Source organism: Haliotis rufescens, unplaced genomic scaffold (genome assembly GCF_023055435.1).
Source record: "Haliotis rufescens isolate VD_foot unplaced genomic scaffold, xgHalRufe1.0.p SCAF_7, whole genome shotgun sequence".
In the NCBI taxonomy this organism is placed as follows: Eukaryota; Metazoa; Mollusca; class Gastropoda; order Lepetellida; family Haliotidae; genus Haliotis; species Haliotis rufescens.
In genome coordinates, this window is record NW_025964361.1 from 53720217 (window position 1) to 53747067 (window position 26851).

Below are 26851 nucleotides of genomic sequence, written 5' to 3' on the forward strand. Positions count from 1 at the left end.
TGTGTCTGAGTGGGGTATTCATGTTAAACTGCGGCATGGTATCTCAGTGTGCTAGCACTATAAATCGGCATCAGTCCGGACTAGTACAAGCAGCCACGCACACATACACGTGCATGCACGTCGCGATATAAGTGCAATAATCTTGGACGCGACGTTAAACCTAATTCCACCTCACCTCACCTGATAATCTGCTCAATGAGGGAACGGGCATGAGCGTCAAAGATGGATTTTATGAGCGCTTTGCAATCAATTTCATGCGGGTGTGCACAGTGTCACTTTTATTAATCTCCTTATGAGGATTCCAGGGTGGAATTTGTAGTCAGTAACCTTGCTTGTCGATGAAGCGACTTAATGGATGGGGTGGTCAGGCTTGGTGACGTGGTTCATGGTGTGTAATCGTATCCCGACCTTGTGGAGCGTTGGTCATACTATCAATCACTGGATTGTATGGTTCAGAATCGTTTATCTAAAGGCCGCCGTCATATATACAGTCAAGTCTCGTTAATCCGACATCGTTGGTTGCACATGATTGTGTCGGATTAACGAGTATGTCGGATTAACGAAATTAAGTGATTTGTGATCGAAAATCGGACGTCTTCACGATAGATAATAACCGTGTGTACCTTGTAATAAAATCATTAAAAACGAAATATTAATATTGTTATGTTGTTTATTCATTCATTCCTTAATTTATAATTAATGACTGTGCAAAAATAATAATAATTTTCCCATTTATACATAACAATAGAGACATTACTCACTGAATTTATCACATGATCAACGACACACGTTTCCTCGTGTAAATGTAGTTGGAATATTGCGAACACAATATAATATACTACTCAAAAGAAGTTAAGGAACACCCGATTATTTCATATTACTATAGTTCATCTATCATGGCATGCCAAATTAACTATAGTAATATGAAAGAAACAGGTTTTCCTTAACTTCTTTTGAGTAATATATATATATATATATATATATATATATATATATATATATATATATATATATATATTTATATATATATATATATATAACAAACAAAACCTTTCAGTTATACCATATAGCGTGTGAACGTAATGTGTGAGTGCTGCAGTGACTCTGTCGCTTTGGAGAAACTTTCGAATTAATATTATTTATTCTTTGTATCTTGTAGATTGAACGGCTAATACAGAATAAAAGAAAAGAAGATTAAAACGTCTGCAAACTTAAAATAAGACACGCTGAGGTCTATTCTGTTTCCTTAGTGGTATTCGCGTTAGTAACATGAGTTACATCCCTTAGATGAGGGCGCTCTCCCCGCCATTGCAACACCATGTGGAAATTCACGCCATTTTGACCACAGAACAGTCGTATTTCCGAAGAAAATCTATTCAGACTTTCAACTTTTGGTCTTAACTGGAAGAGTTCGCCCGGATTGGGCATTCCTATGTATGTGAGATTTTCACTTTGTTGCGGTGAATGGTGTGAAAATAGTATTTACTTTTATATTTTACTTTCTATCCCGGCATATGGTCATGCCGGCACGTGGTTTTTTACCTTCTCATAAACAAGTTTGTAATCAACGTCGATTTCGTCGTGGAAGGCAGCTTCCTTTATTGCGTTTACCAGACTCGGACAGAGCAAGCGAGCGACCAAAGTCGGAATATTCACTTTCTCCCATACTTGGCTCTAAACGTTTGGACAACGACTTCCTCGGACCTGTCTGACACTGACAGATGGGACACTGAAAAGCGCAAATATGACGATTTATTTTAGCACTCAAAACAATACGTTGACTGTACATCAATGTTTTGAAATGTCTAGATGATTTAAGCGAAAGTTTTGTGAAATATTGATAGAAATTAAGAAACATCAACCTCAAAACCAACCGTACCATATGCCTGGTGTATGTTGGCAAACAGTACGTGAACGTTTTTTGAAGTTCTTAATACAGTCGACTCGAAGTTAGATAACCCTAACTTATAATTTAATATTATATTGTTTAACCATATGTCATTCCATGTTTTCAAGATTTGCTTGCTTTGTTTATCATATATTATCATATATGTAAGGCTGTATTCAGAAGTGTAATCTCCATCTTTCATTGACGCCCTTCTTGTCGAAATTTGTAACACTGTAAATATTAAAGTTGTGTTATTCTTTTCATCATGTCCATATCATCTGAATTATCAAAGTAGACAATTTATGGATAACAACTTCTTTAATTACTGTAAAGGCGATGTTTGGGTATAGATTCTTATTATTCTGAATTATCATTAATCCCACACTGATATTTCGTTGAGTTACCTATTTTCGAACAGTCAAATTGATAATGATTTGTCTCATTGACCGTGTCATGATGACCAAGAAGAATAAAACAATATGATTGGGCAAACATTCATATTTTTGGAATAGGTTTCAACTTTCAATTCCTTTTTGAGTTTTAATGCCGACCTGCAAGAATTCTGTTGAGAACTGTGTGCCAAGACGTGTGTTCATTCATGGAAATACTGCTAAAGTACCAAACTAATCAGGTGCTGGAAAATAGGTGACATCACTCAATTGCAGCGTTAGTTGACACGAGGCAATGAAGGTCATGTCTTTTATCAAGATTTTTTCTTTTTGGGAATGTAGCTGAATTCTATTGTTGAAGACATCACTTGCTGATATGAAGCAGAATTTGAGTTTCCATTCCCTCATCCCTCGGAATATCAGCAATGCCATCTTACATTGTCTTCCATTTCTGGTGTCCCCCGCCGTGATATTGCTGGAATATTGCTAAAAGCGGCGTAAAACCATACTCACTCACTCTTACATTGTCTTCATTGTTCGATTGGTACGCCAGGATATACTATACATGCTATGGGTGCACTGTTTGAGTTATGACTATTCTCACATAACTAATAATCAGTGTTTTTGTTTTTCTGGTTCTGTATATATTAATTTGTGTTCCCTCTAGCACGTGCCTAAATCATTAATGTTTAACATTTATTATGACAAGGACACCTCCACCTCCACAATTGGGATCGTTAAGTCATTAATGTAAGATCTGTGTGTGCAATTATTGATGTTTCTTGTTGAACTTGACCCCATGGGAATTCCGGTTTAGAATTGGTCCGCAGCAACCTACGCTTGTTGTAAGAGGCGTCCAAATGGCTCGAAGTCTGTGTGGTCCAAACTCTTATTTACATATAATATATACATGTCATATTTTATCAACCCAAACTGGCTCCCACTGGAGATATCGCTTGGGTGAGATCAAGTGATATCTACACTGTAGATATCGCTGCAATGACATTGCATCTCAATGCTTTGCAGACCATTGTGACGTCATTGTTACCTTGACATCACAATCAAATGACATCACTAATGGCTCTGCTACTGAAGCTGTTAGCAGTGCTTTTTACACTTAAGACACTGCTTATTACTGTCTACAAACGGAAAAAGTTGGGAGAATGGTGTTGGATGATAAATAAAATCTCACCTGAGTTTCTTTTGATATCAGATATATCAATACTTGTTGATATATTTGATATCAAAAGACTCAGGTGAGATTCTCTATATAACAGTGTGTGGCGTTACACGAACAACTTTTTCAACTTGTCTGAATTTTAAATGTAGTCTAATCACTGCTGGTAATTGATAACTGATGAATAACAATTTTGATGTGATTCATATGAAAATCCTTTGATCATAGGGTGCAACAACTCAAGCATAAATAGCCTGTGACTATTTTACAGTAACTGACCAAGATGTCGAAAAGAAAAGATCATAACAGGGATGGCGAGGACAAGCTCACACGTATCGCCATCGTCAACAACGACAAGTGCAAGCCCAAGAAATGTAGACAGGAGTGTAAGAAGTCTTGTCCAGTTGTTCGAATGGGTAAGAGAATGTTTATAGAATTACTTGAATAGTTTTTGGTTTTGCATGGATTTATCTAGACCTGACCAGAGGCCGATATTTGCCACCGTCCCCTTCCCCCAAGTCTACAGCAAATGCCATTAAAAGTTCCCAAGTTGGAATTATATATTTCCTGCTTCATTTTATAACTATTTACTTATTTTGTGTCTGTGTAGAGGAAACCTGTATTTCACTGATAACAGGACCAAAAGACCTTGTAAACATGATAAAGGGGGAAGAGATTTTCATGCTTAGTTTTCTATTATTGCATCAAATCCAATGTTAAATTACGTTAAAATATCTCTGAATTTATGAAAATTAGAATTTTAGAAGAGTCCCAATTTCAAACAAATAACAAATTTATATATTTTAGTTCACTTAGTTCAGAATTCTACATAAATTCCCGTTTTTTATGCACATGGCATTGTATTTTTCAAAGTACTATTTGAATTTTTATGTACTAGACTCTAGTGATGGGCTAGGTAAGAAAATCACTTTTTTTTTCCCAAAAAAAATTGTCTGCCAAGTTCACTTAGCTTTGTATCCTAGATAAATCACTGTGTCACCTTATTCAGTCAGCATAAATCATTGTTCATAATATCAATCACTGGATTGTCTGGACATGATTATGTACGGGACATCTTCGTACAGCTGGAATATGGCTATGCGTCATTAAACATGTACATGTATGGCCCAGAAAGTTGGATCAGCCGTTGTCAACATGTTGTGGATGACAGCAACTGGTTTGTGAACCGTTTGTGCAAGAAGGGCGTGGAAGAAATGGGAGTAAAGTGTCATTTTTATCATTCATCTCTAAAGTATTTGTTGTTTCATTGCAGGCAAACTTTGTATTGAAGTTACCCCAGCAGATAAGATAGCCTTTATTTCTGAAGAACTGTGTATAGGATGTGGTATATGTGCAAAGGTGAGTCCACCGTCCACATCTCTAGTTTGAATGTTTCTGTTTCTTTAGAGGCTTATCTTTACTTAATCTGTTGAAAAGACCGTGTGTAAATTAAGTAATTGTTTTACATTTTTGTGGAAGTTTAAAATTTGAAGAATCATGAATTTACTATATTCATTATATATCATGATATATATTTAAGAGTCTTTTTCTATTTTGTTTATGAACTAACAAGGACAAAAAACATTTATAGGCTGTGTTTTCCCTCATGTTCTGGAGACATTTGTTCTGAAGTTTTTAAACGGGAGTTGAAAATATGTTTGATATGTAAACATCTTCTTTTTTTCAGAAATGTCCATTTGAAGCCTTGTCAATCATCAATTTACCTAGCAATTTACATAAAGAAACAACTCACAGATATAGTGCCAACTCTTTCAAACTACACAGGTGAGAACAGTAGCTGTTTTGTGGGGCATTAGAAGTTGTAGTACTAAGTAAGGATAAGATATATGGATGAATCTTTGTGAAGGTCCGGGGTAGAATAGGTCTGCAGTAACCCATGCTTGTCGTAAGAGGCGACTAGCAGGATCGCGTGGTCAGGCTCGCTGACTTTGTTGATGCGTGTCATCGCATCCCAATTGCCTGGATCGTTGCTCATGATGTCCATCACTGGATTGTCTGGTCCACACTCGATTATTTACAGACTTTTGTCACATAGCTGGACACTTGCGTGAGGTGTTAAACAACAAACAAAACAAATAAATATTGTTACATTTTGAAAGACCATGAAGATTCGGGTTAGAATTAGTCTTCTTGTCGTAAGAGGCGACTAACACAATTGGGTGGTCAGGCTCGCTGACTTGGTTGATGCATGTCATTGAAATCCCAAATGCGTAGATCGATGGTCATGTCAATCACTGGATAGTCTGGTCCATTACTTACAGACTCCCATATATAGCTGGAATATTGCCGAGTGAGGTGTTTAACAAGCAAGACAAACAAGTATATTTGCATGTCTCCATGAAGCAAAGAAGTGGTGGGGCAGCCTAGTGGTCAAAGCATTTTATCACTGCAACAAATACCCAGGGTGGCGGAAACCAAGAGTGAAAGTCAACCTTTCATGCATTGAGATAACATTTAAAAAAAATAAGTGTTCTATTTATTATGTTATTTCTCAATGATCTTCATATATGACTCTGAAACTATAGATGTGGGTACCCCTGCTTAGGGTCTGAGATGAGGCCCCAAGTGGGCAGCAAATTCCCAAATTGGAATTAAAATTTTCAAATTTGATTTTGATAAACTTAAGTTATGTAAAATGTTGTGCCCTTGCACTTCACTGATAACAGGACCATTAAAGAGTAAACAAAAACTTTTGAATGCTTAGATTTACATTTAGATTGCGTGCAATGTGAAAATAATTCTATTTTCATAAGCCCTAAACCTTAAAAAATAATGATATTTCTCCCCCTGATTTGCCTGATAGTGGCACTTTGTTTGGAATCCAAGATAATCCCTGAACTTTGTCATTGAGGCAGACAGAAAGTAGTTCCAGCCAAAAGTGTTCTTTCACTCGAGTGAAATACCAATTGTATTTTTCAAATAAATATTTCTTTTCTAAATAAATGATCATTGCACATTGACTGAGGGATATTATTTTAGTGCCATCGTGGCCTGTAGCTAATTCTTCTCTGCACTTACTTGGGTTCAGTCCAGCCCAAACCAGTTTCATGTTGGCAAAAGCAACTCTGCAGTGTTAGAAATAAGGACTAGTGGATATTATGACTAGTCCAGAGGACTAGTGGATATAATGACTTGTCCAGAGGACTAGTGTATATTATGACTTGTCCAGAGGACTAGTGGATATTATGACTTGTCCAGAGGACTAGTGGAGTTGATAGCTAGTCCTGCTAGAATGAGTTTGTAGCTAGTCCTGCTAGAATGAGTTTGTAGCTAGTCCTGCTAGAATGAGTTTGTAGCTAGTCCTGCTAGAACGAGACAAAAATGTTGACTATGTTTATGTTTTTTGTCAGTTTTATTAAGTTCCAATTTGTAGCAGAATTGAAGAGTTTTGAGATTGAGTTTTGGGACTAGTGGATATTATGACTTGTCCAGAGGACTGGTGGATATTATGACTTGTCCAGAGGACTGGTGGATATTATGACTTGTCCAGAGGACTGGTGGATATTATGACTTGTCCAGAGGACTGGTGGATATTATGACTTGTCCAGAGGACTGGTGGATATTATGACTTGTCCAGAGGACTAGTGTATATTATGACTTGTCCAGAGGACTGGTGTATATTATGACTTGTCCAGAGGACTGGTGGATATTATGACTTGTCCAGAGGACTAGTGGATATTATGACTTGTCCAGAAGACTGGTGGATATTATGACTGGTCCAGAGGACTGGTGGATATTATGACTTGTCCAGAGGACTGGTGGATATTATGACTTGTCCAGAGGACTAGTGGATATTATGACTTGTCCAGAGGACTGGTGGATATTATGACTTGTCCAGAGGACTGGTGGATATTATGACTTGTCCAGAGGACTGGTGGATATTATGACTTGTCCAGAGGACTGGTGGATATTATGACTTGTCCAGAGGACTGGTGGATATTATGACTTGTCCAGAGGACTGGTGGATATTATGACTTGTCCAGAGGACTGGTGTATATTATGACTTGTCCAGAGGACTAGTGGATATAATGACTTGTCCAGAGGACTAGTGGAGTTGATAGCTAGTCCTGCTAGAATGAGTTGATAGCTAGTCCTGCTAGAACGAGACATCCATGTTTACGTTTTTTGTCAGTTTTATTAAGTTCCAATTTGTAGCAGAATTGAAGAGTTTTGAGAACAGGTTCAAAATTATGGTACTTGTCGATGAGAACTAGCAGACTAGGATTTTTACTTGACCTCAGCACAATTAAGTAGTGTAGGGCTAGCGGACTTGCATGAATTTCGAGGCAACTCTGGTGGTTGGTTTTAGTGCCATGTTGACTGCTCTGTTGGTATCCTTGTATTGAATCGTGTGTGTTCATAAAGCCAATGATTAGTACACACTCAGAAATAAAATGTTGATGCAGTGTCCCTCTAAATGAGGCTTTATGTTGTGGAAGACATCTGAATGTCTTGAATTAGCAAGTATTGTGCATGTGACAGTGTGACAGTGCCAAAGCAGGCTTTGTAGATTTGTACTCTACTGATAGAGGACCATTAAAGAGGAATAAGTTTTATTTGCTTAGATATACATGATTAAATTGCAAGCAATGTTAAAATATCTCTATCTCAAGCTCATTTTTGAGCACCATAATGATATTTCTGCCTGATTTGCCGGCCAGTGGCACTAGGTTTGGAATCGTAGATACATCACTGAATGAACGTATGTCATTGAGGCAGACGGATATTCGTTCTGACCTGAGGTGTTCTTTCACTCGAATAAAATACCAATTGTATTTTTTCAAATAAATATTTAACTTCTACGTAACAATTCCGGCATTTGCATTTCATGATCGTGGGTTGGAATCCCTGTTTGACCCAATTAATGTTTCTACGTTCGTCAGCGCCATACCACCAAAGTGGTGAACGTCTGAGACCTGCATGATTTTAGGCTTTCCTCTCACATTAAGCTGACACGCTGTGATATAACTGGAATACTGTTAAAGCAAGCAATAAACCTAACTTACCTGTGTTTACTCGTGTCCACGTGTCCCGTGAAGATCCGGGGTAGAATAGGTCTTCAGCAACCAATGCTTGCCGTAAAAGGCGACTATGCTTGTCGTAAAAGGCGACTAACGGGATCGGGTGGTCAGGCTCGCTGACTTGGTTGATACATGTCATCGTTCTCAATTGAGTGGATCAATGCTCATATCAATCACTGGATTCTCTGGTCCAGGCTCGATTATTTACAGACAGCTGTCATATAGCTGGAATATTGCTGAGTGCGGTGTTCAACAACAAACCAAACCAAACCAAATCGTGTCCATGTCCACAAATTGGATCATTCAAATGGATTTTCATGAAGTCAATGATTAATACACATTCAGAATTAAAATGTTGACACTACTGATATAAGAGGTTAGGGATAAACCGGTCTCTACACGGTGTAGCTATTTCTTCTCTACTTTCAGATTACCCATTCCTCGACCAGGAGAAGTTCTTGGTTTGGTGGGGACAAACGGAATCGGAAAGTCTACTGCTCTGAAAATCCTAGCAGGAAAACAGAAGCCAAACCTTGGCAGATATAATGTAAGGCCATGGTTTTATAAACTGTTAAGGGATTTTTTTAGTTGCAATTGAGAACAGTTGTATATTGGGGAATTCAATTTTATTTGGTGAATATATGATATATACTACTCAAAAGGAGTAAAAGAACACCTGATTCTTTTATTAATATAGTCATTCTTGTAATAAGTCCTGCACCATGACTGTGCAATGTTTGTTTTTTCATAAAATAAATAATCTAGAAACGCATAAAAAAGCAAGTCTAGCTAGCTCTATTCCACAGTCGATGAAATCAGCATAGGGAAGTTTTTCTTCTTCTTTTTAGAGTCAGGATATTGTGTAATATGATAGACTTAATGTTAGTCTATCTCTTAATAGGGGGCACGGGTGGCCCAGTCGTCTAAGGCGCCGCGATTCGCTGTGCAGAGTTGCGTCCCTTGGGCACGCCAGAAACCTATGATTGTGGCTTCAAATCCCGGTTCGCCCCGATTATGTTTCTAGGTTTGTCAGCACCACACCCGTGCTCGTGGGTTTCACCGAAGTGGTAAACGTCTGAGACCTGCATCACTTCGGGCTTTCCTCCCACATTAAGCTGACACGCCGTGATATAACTGGAATACTGTTAAAAGCGGCGTTAAACCCAACTCACACTATCTAGTAATATTAAAGTAATTTTGACACATCAAATAAAATGTAGTTTAGTCTGCCAAAAATCTGTTGAAACCCTAGATAAGCGTGGACCAGCCTACTTGCAGCCAATGATTAGATGCTGTTCACATTCTTGATGTACAGTGGAGACACCTTGTATACATGAGGCTCCGGGGGCAGGCTGGAGAGGGGAAGGGAGGGGAGGGGAGGGTCAAGTCAACTACTTTGTAGAACCAGACAATATATATTCTCTTGTCTGATGCATTTCATCTTATGATAAAATGGTTGGTTTGATGTAAATTTGCAAATATAAGTTTTAAGATAGAAACAAGTTATAAAGGTACTATTTAGAGGCATATTTCCCACTTCCATAATTTGGTTTACTTCGGCATTGTTTTGGGAAGGAAATAATTAGCAGGCCTGAGAAACAGCAATACCTACCTACCGAGAGGACTGCCCTGAATAACTAACACAAATGAGCACAACAAGGCTCTGTACCAGTACAACACAAATCCAATATTTTCCCTGCTAATCTTCGAGCTAACCTGTCATGTTGCAGGAACCACCGGACTGGACGGAAATCCTGACATATTTCCGAGGGTCCGAGTTGCAGAACTACTTCACGAAGATTCTTGAGGATGATCTCAAAGCCCTCATCAAGCCGCAGTACGTCGACCAGATTCCCAAGGCCGTCAAGGTGAGTAGAGAGTAGAGAGGCGGCCTATGATGCATTGCTTTCCATTTCCCCTTCCTTTGAGGTCACTCACCATGTTGCTTGTGTGAAATGTTTATTCTTCATCTTGTTTTGAGATAAATTCTGAAGTTACTTGCACAAATTCAGATGCATGCAATGTTAATCTGAGCTATAATTGCGTGGACAGATGTTCGTGATATCAATCACTGGATTGTCTGGTCCAGACTCGATTATTTACAGACTGCCGTCATATAGCTGGAATATTGCTGAGTGTGGCGTAAAACAACAAACAACATACTTCTGGTTTTGATATGTATTGTGAAAAGACTTGTTAAATATCGGTGTATCTATGGGACCGCCTCCGTGGTCTAGTGGTAGAGCGTCCTCCCGGAGAGTGGAAGGTCCGGGGTTTCGATCCTCGACCGTGTCATACCAAAAGACGTTAAAAGATGGTACTTGTTGTAACCCTGTCTGGCGCTCGGCATTAAGGGGCTAAAACAAGGACTGGTTGGCTCGGAGTCAGTATACTGTGTGACCCGTGAAGATTCCGGGGTAGAATAGGTCTTCAGCAACCCATGCTTGCCGTAAAAGGTGACTATGCTTGTCGTAAAAGGCGACTAACGGGATCGGGAGGTCAGGCTTGCTGACTTGGTTGATGCATGTCATCGATCCCAATTGCGTGGATCGATGCCCATGATATTAATCACTGGATTGTCTGGTCCAGACTCGATTATTTACATACCGCCGTCATATAGCTGGAATATTGCTGAGAGCGGCGTTAAACAACAAACAAACGAAAACAGTATACTGTGTCTGAGTGGGGTATCCATTTTAAACTGCGGCATGGTATCTCAGTGAGCTAGCACTATAAATCGGCATCAGTCCGGACTAGTACAAGCAGCCACGAATGCACGTCGCTCTATAAGTGCAATAATCTTTGATGCAACGTTAAACCCCATTTCACCTCACCTCACCTCACCTCACCTCACCTCACCTCACCTCACCTCACCTCACCTCATTATATTTTGGTCATTACTGTCGTAGCATCACCCAACACTCACCATTTTAGAGCAGCAGTCTGCATGGATATCATTTTTGTTTTCAAGATCAGTGTTGAAGCTACAGTATAAGCTATGGTTATAACGAACTCAAAGGGACCACTAATTCGTTGTAAGCATATATATATACAGCAAATGGCTGGGAACAAAAAAAAAGTTCATAATATCTGTCAGTTCGTTGTGTGTTCGTTATTTGTCTATTATTATATTCATTGCTTGCTGTGAGTGGACACTGAGTACGCAGTTTGAGGAAAGTCGATGATTAATCTATTTGCTGTTCACATTCTGATTGAACATTGAGGACAAACACTGGTATGAGACTTTCTCCGAATATTGACTGCTGGAGTTGTTCTGTTGGAAGCCTTGCTGTTGATGTACTGTGTTGTTGTGAACAGGGGGCGGTTCAGATGCTGCTGGACAAGAAAGATGAGATGGAGAACCAGGTTGACATCTGCACACAGCTAGGTACGTAACTGACTGTTGTCAGGTGATTATATTGGATCACATGGTGAAACTTTGTTGAATTCATATGATTACACCCCAGCTGCATGGGATACACATACTATCAACCACTGGTACTCATTATATCAACCACTGGTTTGCCCAAACTAGGTTGCTGATAGCTGACTTGATGTAACATGCACATTGCTGGCTGTAGCGTAAAACAAACAGAAAAGATGTTTTGTGCCAATTGTCTGCTTCATAGGTTTTTGTGTAGCAGGTCTGGTAATGTGTAGAATAAAACTAGGAGGTTTTACTTTTAGCCTTTCTTAAACTATTGCCATGGAATAAGTTATCTATGTCTATTTATGTTATCTTTTCCTGGAATGACCCATTTTCTGGCGGGTGAAAAATTAAAGTGAGTGTTTCAGACTTCTCTATGAATTTCTCTTTTTTGTTTTGTTTTCTTAATATATATCTTCTATTTGTAACTTCGAAGATTTTGACATGGCATCTCCATGCTAATGTAGAATCCTAGATATATGGAACATTTCCCTTGAAGTGTATCCAATGATGGACACTATTCCTTGGGACAATTCCGATGAAAGCATGTTATAAGACTATTTATGATTACATTTCAAGCCTGACTGTCCTTGGGGAATGTGATCCAATTATTGTGAAGAAAAGGCTGAAATGTAAACCCTTGTTAATTGTTGCCCTCTACTTTCAGACCTAATGCATGTACGGGACCGAAATGTGGAGGACTTGTCCGGTGGGGAGCTGCAGAGATTTGCTATAGCTATCGTCTGTGTGCAGAAAGCAGACATGTAAGCTATAATATCACTTGGTTTTATGTCTCTTAAGAAATAGCTTCGACCAAGACTTGCACTAAGCCAATGTGTGCCATGAGCTTCTGAAACCCTGTGAAGGTCCAGTGTAGAATTGGTCTTCATCAACCCATGCTTGTCGTAAGAGACTAACGGGATAGTAGTGATCAGGCTTGATGACTTGGTTGTTGTATCCCATTTGCATAGATTGATGCTCATGCTGTCAATCACTGAATTGTGTTGTCTAGACTTGATTATTTACAGACTGCCGTCATATAGCTGGACTATTGCATAGAAACAACAAACAAAAACTTGTGAAACTCGGCACTTTATCTACATGGCATCTCCATGGTAATGTAGAATCCTCAATATATGGAACATTTCCCTTGAAGTGTATCCATGGGTAGCAGATCTCTTGATCACATGTAAATTGGACTACTCACGTATGGCCTATAATCATGAAAATGTAACTTGTTTGACATTTTGTGCTGAATGTTAGTTCCTTACAGAGTGTGTTTGTGTTCAGTTTCATGTTTGATGAGCCATCTAGCTACCTGGACGTGAAGCAGAGGTTAAAAGCTGCCCTGACGATCCGTAGCCTCATCCACCCAGACAAGTACATCATCGTGGTGGAGCATGACTTGTCTGTTTTGGACTACCTGTCCGACTTCATCTGTTGTCTGTATGGCGTACCAGGGGCCTACGGCGTAGTCACTATGCCCTTCAGTGTCAGGGAAGGTTAGTATTCCCAGGGCAGATTTACCAGGGGCCTACGGGGTGGTCACTATGCCCTTCAGTGTCAGGGAAGGTTAGTATTCCCAGGGCAGATTTACCAGGGGCCTACGGGGTGGTCATTATGCCCTTCAGTGTCAGGGATGGTTAGTATTCCCAAGGCAGATTTACCAGGGGCCTACGGGGTGGTCATTATGCCCTTCAGTGTCAGGGAAGGTTAGTATTCCCAGGGCAGATTTACCAGGGGCCTATGGGGTGGTCACTATGCCCTTCAGTGTCAGGGAAGGTTAGTATTCCCAGGGCAGATTTACCAGGGGCCTACGGGGTGGTCACTATGCCCTTCAGTGTCAGGGAAGGTTAGTATTCCCAGGGCAGATTTACCAGGGGCCTACGGGGTGGTCATTATGCCCTTCAGTGTCAGGGATGGTTAGTATTCCCAAGGCAGATTTACCAGGGGCCTACGGGGTGGTCGCTACCAGGTGCTTACGGGGTGGTCGCTATGCCCTTCAGTGTCAGGAATGGTAGTATTTCCAGGGCAGATCGATGCTCATGCCAATCACTAGATTGTCTGGTCCAGACTTGATTATTTACAGACCGCCATCATATACCTGGCATTGCGGCATTAAACAGGTTAAACACAACAAAACAAAACAAGAACAAACAAAAAACTCAGTGTTTCTCTGTAACAAAGTGTAATTTCACTCACACTTCTACATAAACTGGTGTCATTGTCTAAGCACCAATTTTGTTATAAAGATTTGTGACATTTTATCTAAGATTTGTTACAATAAAAGAATTTGTTGTTGAAAAATCTTTTACTAAGAAGTAACTTGTTTTCAAATCATCTGCAACTTGGACAGAGATTTACAACAATAGCTATTTCAGTTTTGTCGATTTATCATGATATATCATTTTGAAAATAGTATACTGGTTCCTTTTTTGTACTGGAGGACATATTGATATTACAGGTATCAACATTTTCTTGGATGGGTTTGTTCCAACGGAAAACCTTCGATTCCGAGAAACATCCTTGACCTTCAAGGTAGCAGAAACAGCCATTGAGGAGGAGATTAAGAGGGTTTGTCGCTACGAGTACCCTGAAATGATGAAAAAACTTGGTAAGTTTTCTTCTTTCTATTCTGGCTATTCTTTCCAAATAGTGTTGGAACTTTCTCAGTCAGTGGTGCATTTCCTAATACCTACTGCAAGTTTTGGGAGTGCATTAGACTTGCTAATGCTACTGAGCTATCTGGGATCTGGGATCTGGGTTAGGTCCTAAGCAACCCATGCTTGTCGTAAAAGGCAACTATGCTTGCCATTAGAAGTGACTGAGGGGATCGGGTGGTCAGGCTTGCTGACTTTGTTGATGATGCATGTCATCGTATCCGAATTGTGTGGATCTATTCTCATGTTGTCAATCACTAGATTGTCTGGTCCTGACTCGATTATTTACAGACTGCCGTCATATAGCTGGAATATTGCTGAGTGGGGCGTTAAACAACAAACAATCTTATTATGAGTTGTCATGCACAAACTCGGCTGCAGGCACAGGTAGTACAATGGTGGAGGGAGCTGTGTATTGTGTCCCTTTTTCTCGCCAGGATCCGCTGATCGTGTGTTATTACTTGAGGCGTTCTTCCCACATTAAGCTGACAGTGATATATTGGGAATACTGTTCAAAACAGTGTTAAAACCAACCCAACCCAACTCACTAACTCGATGGTGGGCATTGGGGACCCAGTCGTCTAAGGCGCCCTGATTCGCTGTGCAGAGTTGTGTCCCTTGGGCACGCCAGAAACCTATGATCGTGGGTACGAATCCCAGTTCGCCCCAATTATGTTTCTAGGTTTGTCAGCACCATACCCGTGGTCGTGGGTTTCACCGAAGTGGTAAACGTCTGAGACCTGCATCACTTCGGGCTTTCCTCCCACATAAAGCTGACACGCCGTGATATAACTGGAATACTGTTAAAAACGGTGTTTAACCCAATTCACGCATGCACTAACTGAAGGACATTTCTGGTGTCCCCCGCCCAATTCACGCATGCACTAACTGAAGGACATTTCTGGTGTCCCCCGCTGTGATATTGCTGGAATATTACTAAAAGGGGTGTAAAACAATAATCACTTGATCTAGTCATGCAAATTATCACATAAATATTTCCATAAATATGACTAGTGAACTGTTAGTGACTGGAAATGTCACAAGCAGGGTCAATGGGATTTTATGCATCACTGTCAGTCTTGTGTTGGTGCCTTGTAAACTTCTGTCCAACCCCTCGTCACACATGGAATTTATGAAGCAATCCACCAAATGAAATGGACCCGTGAAGATCCGGGGTAGAATAGATCTTCAGCAACCCATGCTTGCCATAAAAGGCGACTATGCTTGTCGTAAGAGGTGACTAACGGGATCAGGTGGTCAGACCCGTTTACTTGGTTGATGCATGTCATTGATCCAAATTGTGTGGATCGATGCTTATGATGTCAATCACTGGATTGTCTGGTCCAGACTCGATTATTTACAGACCGCCGTCAAAGCTGGAATATTGCCGAGCGTGGCATTAAACAACAAACAAACCAAATAAAATGTACCTCGAGTAACCCCTTATTTGGACATTGTCCATTAGACATGTTAGATGCCACAGGACTTTTGCAATTTCTGGCCCAAAATGTGACAAAGACTAAAACAGTACGGAACTTACAAATCATTCAAGAGACGGATACTTGATGCAATTAGAGTTTGTTTTATAACTTGGCAATAAGTATCGCTCACAGGGTATCTTTTTATAACATGTCTACCTTTCGTCTCCAGGAAACTTCCGGCTGAAAATAGACCCCGGCGCCTTCACAGACTCGGAGATCATTGTCATGTTGGGGGAGAACGGGACTGGCAAGACGACCTTCATCCGCATGTTGGCAGGGAAGCTGGAGCCTGATGAAGGAGGTAGGGAACTGTGGAACTGGGCATTGTGGGTAGTGTCAGCAGAATTTTTATAGATCTGCTTTGAGGCCTTGTATCTGCAGTTGGCAAAGTTCCCAAATGGGTTTTAATAAGTTCTGTTTCATGTAAATATAGTTACTAACAGCTCCAGAAAACATTTTGAGCAATTGAGTTTTTACTCTGGGGTTTCTATTTTAATTGGGTTAATACATTTTTCATTGGGAAACCAATGTTTTATCAATCATCTATTCATCACTCTATTGTGTTTTCCCGAAAATAAGTGAAGATTTTACAAAAAATAAAATGTTTTAGATGTATTGAACTATTCTAAATATATAGGCTTGACTCTGAAAGTAAATCAGCTCGTAATTGTGTTTCGGAAATAAGCTCCTTTGTACACATGCTGAAAAAGCTTCATTGTGTATTTGCGTGTGCTGTTTTTATTTTATGTGTTTTTCATTTAATGCATGCCTTTCTGTGCGCAAGTTAATTGAAAGTAATTGGGTTTTGAATATTATTGGGGGGTATTTTTGGCAAAAACGCTGCTTATCTGTAGCTCTGTACTAATTAACTGTGATGGCTTGAACTCTATTTGTGGCAACTGTGAGCCAATGCAGGGATATTCAAGCTATGTGCAAATACTTAGTTACACTAGGCTCCCAGCACTCCATGCTTGTCATAAAAAGCAACTTAATGGGGTCAGCTGTTCATATCAACCACTGGTCTGTTTGAACTAGACCAGAATTTCTAGGCTCAATCGCAGCACCACCAATGGCTTTTACAAGTTATGTCCCTTCTACTGACCAATCAAAATCCACCTCTCACATCACTTTGATTTGCTTCAAATAAAATGGCGCGCCCAGTCAAGACGATATGATTGACAATATCGTGAGCATGTTAATTAAAAACATGAAGAAAAAAAGGAAAATATCTTACGCTAAGTTGATGGTAAACATGCTTTGCAAATCCTGCAATCAACTAAAATCTATATGGCAAGTTTGATTGGACTATGCATGCACTCATTAGTCCAGCCAAAATATAACTCCATAATTCCCGCCTAGTTTGGCTAGGTCGGAATGTGGACTTTAATAGTCAGTTAACTCCCTTGCCTCGGGTACATGGCTGGAATATTGGGTTGACCTTCATACATGCCTTATGCTGTAAACTTGCTTCCCAGGCAGGACCCCTGTGCTGAACATCAGCTACAAACCCCAGAAGATCAGCCCCAAGCATCAGGGCACAGTCCGCCAGCTCCTCCACGAGAAGATCCGGGACGCCTACATCCACCCCCAGTTCGTCACCGACGTCATGAAGCCCCTGATGATCGAGAGCATCATTGACCAGGAGGTACAGAGTTTTCTTTTATCTCGTAGTGGAAATTTCGTCTAAAGCTGTTGAAGCTTTTCCTTTTGCCTATGATTAGAAAGGAGATCTTAGCAATGGATGCAGATAGATTTATCCCGAAAATGAGGCAACCTGTCAAATCGGGGAATGTGCAACACTGTGGGACGATACACTGATGCATTGGTGGATCGCAATCTTTTTCTTCTCGATACATGTATCAATCACAGTAAAAAGTAAAAAATATTGACATACCTTAAATGTTTGCTCTAATACCTGTTGCACCAAACACTAATTAGTAGTGAAATTTAGTAGTGAAAAGGTAAATATTTTTATCCATTGCACCATACTTGACACTACCAACTGGAATATGTCGGTGTGCCAGGTATTTGGCCATCCTGTCTGTGAAAAGATGGCTTATGCAACACAAATAAGAGCATAAGCATGCATCGTGATACGTATCTGATGACACAGGTGGTGTATTATACCCGCCCTAATATGCAATGTCTAAAATTGGTCCCAAGTGATATTGAAGAATATTGATCTATTAAGCTAAATTCAGGTTTGACAACTGCATCACGTCAGTGACTGAATGCTCGTTGCAACAAATATTGCAGTTTCAAATCATCTATTATGCGTGAGATGCAAAGACAAGTATCAATAGGCTGGAGAAATTGTCAGTATTCAGGTAGTCAAAACATGTGGATCACCAATCAGCATAAACCGACTGTAACTGAAATTGCGCCTATCTAGTACTACCTCATTCTTATTCCTTTACTCAGGGCGGTGGAATTGCCAAGTAGTTAAAGCATTCGCTTGTCATGCCGAAGCTGTGGGTTAGATTCTCCCACATGGGTGCAATGTGTGAAGCCCATTTATGACGCCCCCCCCCACTGTGATGTTACTGGAATATAGCTAAAAGCGGTGTAAAACCTTACTCATTCATTTGCTGCACCTTGATCCAAGTGGCCATGTCATGAGAAAACACAGCCGATTGTACAGCATCATCTTAAAAGATACAAAATATTTTAGCACCAGGCACACTTTCTGCCCATGATTAGAAAGATGATCTTAGCAATTGATGCTGATGATTTATCCCGAAAATGAGGCAAATGTGTTAATAACAATTAGTGAGAGCTTCCTGATTGGTTGGATCACCTAGTGGAAGTTAGCATTCTGGTTGGACTTGACAATATCGGCCAAATGTATCGTTAGGTGAGTCAAGTTTGAAAACCAGCAAGCGTAACTGAAACTGCTCATATCTAGTGCTACCTCATTTTTATTATCGAAACGGGCTCCGTCCGTCCGTCCGTCATGTTTCGTTTCTGGAGCATAACTCAAAAACCGTTCAATACTTTTTCATCAAACTTTGCAGGTCTGTCGTGTACATGCTGAACTGGTGCCTTTTGCTATTTAGAAATTTTAGAAACTTTTATTTTTTACGTTTCCATGGCAACAAGATGGACTTAGGTTCCAAACTCTTCTTTTTTTTACAATTTCCATGACAATTCCACCTCGGTTTAAAAAGGTTAGGGTTTGTTTAGATTTCATTATGTCATAAATTCTGCAACAGGGGTGGGGATTATAGCCTCGTTAGTGACAAACTCTTGTTCCTTTAATCGGGGAGGTTGGGTAGCCAAGTGGTTAAAGTGTTCACTTGTCATGCCGAAGATCTAGGTTTGATTCCCCACATAGGTACAATGTGTGAAGCCCATTTATGATGTCCCCCGCCATGATGTTACTGGAATATAGCTAAGAGTTGCAAAAAACCATACTCAGTCACCTTGACCCAAGTGGCTATTTCATGAGAAAACACAGCCGATTGTACAGCATCATCTTAAAAGATACAAAATATTTTAGCACCAGGCACACTTTCTGCCCATGATTAGAAAGATGATCTTAGCAATTGATGCTGATGATTTATCCCGAAAATGAGGCAAATGTGTTAATAACAATTAGTTATTGTTTATTGGTTGGATCACCTGGTGGAAGTAAGCATTCTGGTTGGACTTGACAATATCGGCCAAATGTATCGTTAGGTGGGTCAAGTTTGAAAACCGGCAAGCGTAGCTGAAATTGCTCATATCTAGTGCTACCTCATTTTTATTCCTTGTCTTGGGGCGGTTGGGTAGCCAAGCGTGAAGCCCATTTATGATGTCCCCTGCTGTGATGTTACTGGAATAGAGCTAAGAGTGGCGTAAAACCATACTCACTCAGTCACCTTGACCCAAGTGGCCATTTCATGAGAAAACACAGCCGATTGTACAGCATCATCAGGAGTTGTTTGATGTGAGCTAAAAGATCAAAATATTTTAGCACCAGGCATACTTTCTGCCCATGATTAGAAAGATGATCTTAGCAATTGATGCTGATAGATTTATCCCGAAAATGAGGCAAATGTGTTAATAACAATTAGTGAGAACTTCCTTTTGTTGTTGATTGTTTGGCATTATGGTTTGACTTGATAATATCGGCCAGATGTATTATTAAATGGGTCTTTCCTCCCACATTAAGCTGACATGCCGTGATATAACTGGAATAATGTTAAATGCGGCGTTAAACCAAACTCACTCACTGTTTGTAATAATACTCCATGTAACAAGACTAAAATGAAATGGAAATGATGTTAAGAGCCATGGTTTGGGTTAATAGTTTGTCACAGACTGTAGTCTGATAGCTGTCAGTTCAACAGGACTTGGTCAGTTACCATCTGTCCACATGTGACCCACGTGGAGACAAGGGACCTTATGGGTGCTAGGATACAATTGTTTCATGACGTAATATACACATGTGAAGTGAACAGTGAAGATGGCCATGTGTGATGTGTGTCTCTGTAATAAATATGAATTGAATCTTGTGAATTGTATTTTTGTGTTCTAAAGATGCTGTAGTTATAAAATGTAATGAATAGTCGATGTGATTTTTCATCCATCAGGTCCCTTAGCTCATGTTTGGTAACATATAGTTTCCTTCACAAAGTGGCCCTTTCCTGGCCAACCGTCCACAAAGGATCACCAGATAAGATCTGGTAGTTCAAGTCAACACTTGTCTGTCAAGAAAAGCTTTAAGTTTTAAAACCAGGCACACATTTGCCCATGATTAGAAAGAAAATCTTAGCAATTGATGCTGATAGATATCCCGAAAATGAGGCAAATTTGTAAAACTGAAAAAGGCAAAAAGAAACAACATCATTTGTTGCCCAGGATTGTCAATGTGTTGGTGATTTGATTATTAATGTGCTGCTGCTACTTGTCCTCCACAGGTCCAGAACTTGTCTGGTGGTGAGTTGCAGCGTGTGGCCTTGACCTTGTGTTTGGGAAAACCGGCAGATGTGTATCTGATAGATGAACCCTCCGCCTACCTGGATTCCGAACAGCGTCTCCACGCTGCCAAGGTCATCAAGAGGTTAGTTATGGAAAGATACGATGTATTGAATGCCAAGTACAAGATTGTGTCAGTGTGCCCAAAAGCTGTTAGTCATGTTGATTGCTGCTCATGCTATCACCCACTTTTTTGCCTGGACCATGCATGGCTATTTATAGAGTGCACTGATATTGCCAAAATGATTTCAAAATCATATTTGTCTACAGAAACACCCATTCAATGATTTGATCAATGCAAATGCTCTTAATCTTGTATTGAATAATAAATGTATCCCTATCAAAACTGCCTTTGGGGTCACCCACACCAAAAATGTAGTTTAATTTGGTCTGTCTTTTTTAATCCAGGTTTATTCTACACGCCAAGAAGACTGCCTTTGTTGTAGAGCACGATTTCATCATGGCTACCTACCTCGCCGACCGAGTCATCGTCTTTGAAGGAAATCCGGGTTTGGACACAAAGGCTAACACGTAAGTACAACTAAGATAGGAGTGGATTGTTGACTTGTTGATTGCATGTCATTGTCCCCTACAGAATAGGTTGTTGCTTATGATATCAACCACTGGTTTGCCTGGCCCAGACTGTTGTTTACAAGCAGTTGTGATTGTGCTGGAATATTGCTGACTTTGTTCGTAGAACAGTTCATCAAGCCTGATGACTTTTTATCCCCCCAGCATATCATGCATGCAGGGGGATATAGTCATTATCTGTCCATATTTCGTTTCCAGAGCATAATTCGAAAATGGTTTAAGATTTTTCATCCAAACTTGGTACCTGTATTAACTAGGAGTTGAAGTGGTGCTGTTGCTGTTGTGGGGGCAGGGGGATTTGTCATTTTCTCATGACTCTTGTTTAGAGTTTTTTTTTGTATGTTATCACTTTTCAGGCAATTACATTTTCCTTGTTTATTTTTTACCTCGGATTAGGGAAGGTGACCTGACTGTTATGTGAAGCGTTAATGTGTCATTGTCTGTCTGTTACAGCCCCCAGTCCCTTCTGAACGGCATGAACAGTTTCCTGATGTCATTGGAGATCACATTCAGAAGAGATCCCAACAACTTCAGACCCAGGATCAACAAGCGACACTCAGTCAAGGTATTTGTCCCCAAGTGCTGCCTTTGCTTTCTGTGGAGATGCTTGCTTAGAATTGGTCACCAACATGAAGCTACATAATTGATCAGGTTGTCCTTTGCTTGCCTGTGGTGATATCTTGGTTATTACATGTCCCTATATACTGTAAAACTGGGAATTCTGGGTTAGAATTAGTCCCCAACATGAGGTGACATAATTGATCAAGTGGTCAGACTCTGACCTTTGCTTGCCTGTGGGGATATCTTGGTTATTACATGTCCCTATACACTGTAAAACTGGGAATTCTGGGTTAGAATTGGTCACCAACATGAAGCAACATAATTGATCAGGTTGTCCTTTGCTTGCCTGTGGGGATATCTTGGTTATTACATGTCCCTATATACTGTAAAACTGGGAATTCTGGGTTAGAATTGGTCACCAACATGAAGCAACATAATTGATCAGGTTGTCCTTTGCTTGCCTGTGGGGATATCTTGGTTATTACATGTCCCTATATACTGTAAAACTGGGAATTCTGGGTTAGAATTGGTCACCAACATGAAGCAATATAATTGATCAGGTTGTCCTTTGCTTGCCTGTGGGGATATCTTGGTTATTACATGTCCCTATATACTGTAAAACTGGGAATTCTGGGTTAGAATTGGTCACCAACATGAAGCGACATAATTGATCAGGTTGTCCTTTGCTTGCCTGTGGGGATATCTTGGTTATTACATGTCCCTATATACTGTAAAACTGGGAATTCTGGGTTAGAATTGGTCCCCAACATGAAGCAACATTATTGATCAGGTTGTCCTTTGCTTGCCTGTGGGGATATCTTGGTTATTACATGTCCCTATATACTGTAAAACTGGGAATTCTGGGTTAGAATTGGTCCCCAAAATGAGGTGACATAATTGATCAAGTGGTCAGACTGACCTTTGCTTGCCTGTGGGGATATCTTGTTTATTACATGTCCCTATATACTCTAAAACTGGGAGTTCTGGGTTAGAATAGTCCACAACACCTGCTGGTCATAAGAGGTGATGTAATTGATCAGGTGTTCAGGCTCGTCACTTGGTTGGCGTGTTATTGTACCCTGACAGCGTGGGTTGTTGCTCAGTCACTGGATTGAGTCGGTTATTTGGGACGCCATCATATAGCGGCGTTAAACACACATACACCTTTGCTTGTCCAGTAGGAGCTTCACACAGCCGTTCAGGACTGTAATGATATGGTCTTACTGTGGAAATTCCAGGTTGAAATAGGTTCCCACCAACCTTGAAGAGGTGTCTTTGTGGATCAGGTGGTCCGACGTGTGACTTTGTTGATTGCGTATTATTGTACGCTGATGACTGGTACTTGACGTAATATCTATCGGCTGCCCTGGTTCGTACACAATTGTTTACAGGACACGAATATTGCTGAACAACAAATTGCAAGGACCTGATATGATAAATGTACTCAACACTTGTGTTGATGAGCTGTATTGCCATCATCTTTGGGATAAAATTGGAAGCCAATATGCAGTTAGTGCTGGTACTCTATCAATGGTGTTTTAAACAATTATTAAGTGCAATAGTTAAGATGCCCCCAATACTCTCCCTTCTTATCCAGTATGTGTGCCATATGGTAACATTATACCTTACAATACAAATTGTTTTCTTCAGGATGTGGAACAGAAGAAGGGAGGGAACTACTTCTTCCTCGAGGACTGAGCCGTGGGAAGGCCACATTTCCACTTAGGTCAATGGCGGTGTCTGGCTGCAAGGGGAGACAACCACTCAGCTGCAAGGGGAGACAACCCCAGGGGTGGCCGATCTGAAGAGGATGTCCTTCCTCAGTCTAATTTATTATATGCTCAACTCATGAAGTTGTACAAGCCTGAAGACTAAACTCTGCCTTTCTAAACTCTGGAATGCACTGTTTACTTAGCTTCTTCAGAGCATCTATCAAATGAATTACAGCATAATGCTGTACAGAACAGATGAATTGTGCCATTGATACACTAGATTTCAAATTCATATTTCACAAGTAACTTGAGGTGCAGTGGCTACATGTGTAGCCAAGTGTTTACCTGTCGTGCTGGTAGAAAAGTTGGGATGGTTAAGCATACCATAATGTGCTTGTTGCAGAGTTCCAACGAGTAAACAACTCATTTTCAAAACAATGTCAGAATTTTTGGTCTGATCCAAAAGGTACCGGTTATCAAAGCTGTGTATATGATGTATATTGTAAAATAAAATTTATATTTGTAAATATATTGTATCATTTTACCTGATTAAATACGGGGGTCAACATATGTCGGTCAACACATTGGTGGAAGCACAGCGCAAATGTCCATTTTAAACTCAGTTTGCCATAGAAATATTCCATTTTCTAAAATTCATGTACATTTGAAGTAGGATAATATTCTGTGTGATAATTAAGATCAAATCTTTGAGTTTTGGAATTGGGTTGGGCAGGTGAAATTAAATAAAGCTTTGAACTGTTGATATTTCCGTGTTATTCTTTCAGCAGACTTTAATGCAATATGGATGAAAAGGATGTGTGCTACTCGGGTTCACCAGAAGATAATGTCTTACTCAAAGTACACATGTTGAAATGAGACCACCTCGGTGGCATAGTGGATAGAGGTTTGGCCAGTAGAGGGGAATGTCAGGGGTTCGATCCCCGGCTTCATCCTACCAAAAGACTTGTACTTCTTGTTAGCCTACCTGGCACTTGGCATTAGGTTAGCAGGGAGTCGGCATACTGTGTCTGACTGGGGTATCCATGTTTCGCAGCAACATAGTGTCTCTGGCTAGTGCACTTAACTTGAACGCAAGGTTTAACGCCATTTCACCTCGCCTCACAACAAGTTGAAATGAGGTAAGATTGTACCAAGGAAGGAAGTGTTAAAATAGGTACATCCAGCAACAAAGACTAAGTCATAGTGATCAAAGAGATTGGATGCCCTGTTGATATAGCTGCCATGCGAGTGATGATCCAGCAAAAAAACCGAAAGTCATGGTGATCAAAGAGGATGGATGCCCTGTTGATATAGCTGCCATGAGAGTGATGATCGTGGGTTGGAGTCCCAGACACACCCTGATGATATTCTACGTCTGTCTGTGGGTTTCATCAAAGTGGTACATCTTAGACCTGGATGACCTTGGGCCTTCCTCCAACATCAAGCTGAGGCAGTGATACAGCTGGAATACTGTTTTCAAAACTGCTTTGAACTCAACTCAATGTGCAGTTGGCCAGTTTCCAAGTCCTACCACATGACATGTTGGTGCTGTGTCTTTCAAAGGCCAAAGTCATCTTTGAGGTTATTGTGGAATTGGTTGTGGCATGTGTTGCCAGTTACTTTGTATATTTACTTGCACTATCCTGAGACTTTGGTAATTAGATCTTACGACGTTATCGTATTGATAACGGTCAAGATCTGGAAGTACGTGATGGTGCATTAATACTTTGGGGAAATGGCTGGGAGGCTGCTATTTTTTTGAAGTACCAAACACATTTACTTAGAGATGTTATTTTCATAACATGCACAATGTGGTCCCTTTGGCTTCTGTTTGGTTGCTAGGTGAGAGGGAACTATTTGCCTGGTCTCCAGGAGTGAAAAAGACTGGTTCCATTGTATGGGGGGACATCAAACACGTTCTCATCGGAATAGAATTTTAAAAATAAATTGGTGGATAAAACAAGCACTGGCCTGCTCAGTCGTCCGTATCATGTGTCGGAGGGGGTGTTCATGTTCAATCTGCGGCATGGTATATCCTGTCTCGCACTATAAACTCCGGCTTGTACAAGCAGCCATTCGCACGAACATGCATGTCGTTATATAAGTGAACTAATAGACGCCAAACCGCATTGCACCTCGCCTCGCTGTGAGGTAGATATTTATAGTCCTCCCAAGCGTTCCTGTTTGCTTTCCTCATTAGTGGACCGCCTCCGTGGTCTAGTGGTAGAGCGTCCGCCCGGAGAGCGGAAGGTCCAGGGTTCCATCCCCGGCCGCGTCATACCAAAAGATGTTAAAAGATGGTACTTGTTGTTACCCTGTCTGACGCTCGGCATTGAGGGGTTAAAGCAAGGACTGGTCGCCTCGGAGTCAGTATACTGTGCCTGAGTGGAGTATTCATGTTAAACTGCGGCATGGTATCTCAGTGGGCTAGCACTATAAATCGGCATCAGTCCGGTCTAGTGCAAGCAGCCACACACACACACACGTGCATGTACGTCGCTATATAAGTGCAATAATCTTGGACGCGACGTTAAACCCAATTTCACCTCACCTCACCGTTAATCGCGCCAATAACAGTATCCCCGCAATGCCACGGTGGGGGACACAAAAAAACGGTTTCAGTTGTACCGACGTGGGAACACGAGCCGCCTATTCAGCGGACAGAGGGAAAGATTTGTCGGACTGCTCCACCACCAACCTATTACGAATGTGACACGAAGCGTTTCCTTGGGACGGATCAGGCACAATGGGTTGAAGCTCTCATAAAATATCTCATCGGCCTTCATTTGGTGGACCGAAAACGAGCTGTGAAGAAACGTTCCTGCCCAGCGGCCTTGACCAATAACGTTTTCTCAAACGTGTTATATTTCCTGCTCGGGAAGTCGAGTAGCGAAAAGACCTGGGTTAGATTTCCCATATGGATATTATTCACGGGTTTGCCTGGCCATGTCTTGTGTATTTGCA

General features: G+C 40.6%; 1 protein-coding gene across 1 annotated transcript; it reads left to right on the forward strand.

Annotated features, from left to right (window-relative positions):
• Positions 1–1291: 1291 nt before the first annotated feature.
• Positions 1292–24648, forward strand: LOC124133688 (ATP-binding cassette sub-family E member 1). Its single transcript, XM_046498155.2, has 16 exons — positions 1292–1434; positions 3726–3870; positions 4728–4813; positions 5142–5239; positions 8926–9043; positions 10227–10364; positions 11815–11884; positions 12591–12687; positions 13214–13425; positions 14388–14537; positions 16234–16365; positions 17540–17709; positions 20966–21108; positions 21432–21554; positions 22068–22179; positions 23826–24648. Exons 2-16 carry the CDS (start codon positions 3738–3740, stop codon positions 23871–23873), a joined length of 1830 nt encoding a protein of 609 aa, XP_046354111.2. The 5' UTR covers positions 1292–1434; positions 3726–3737; the 3' UTR covers positions 23874–24648.
• Positions 24649–26851: the final 2203 nt, after the last annotated feature.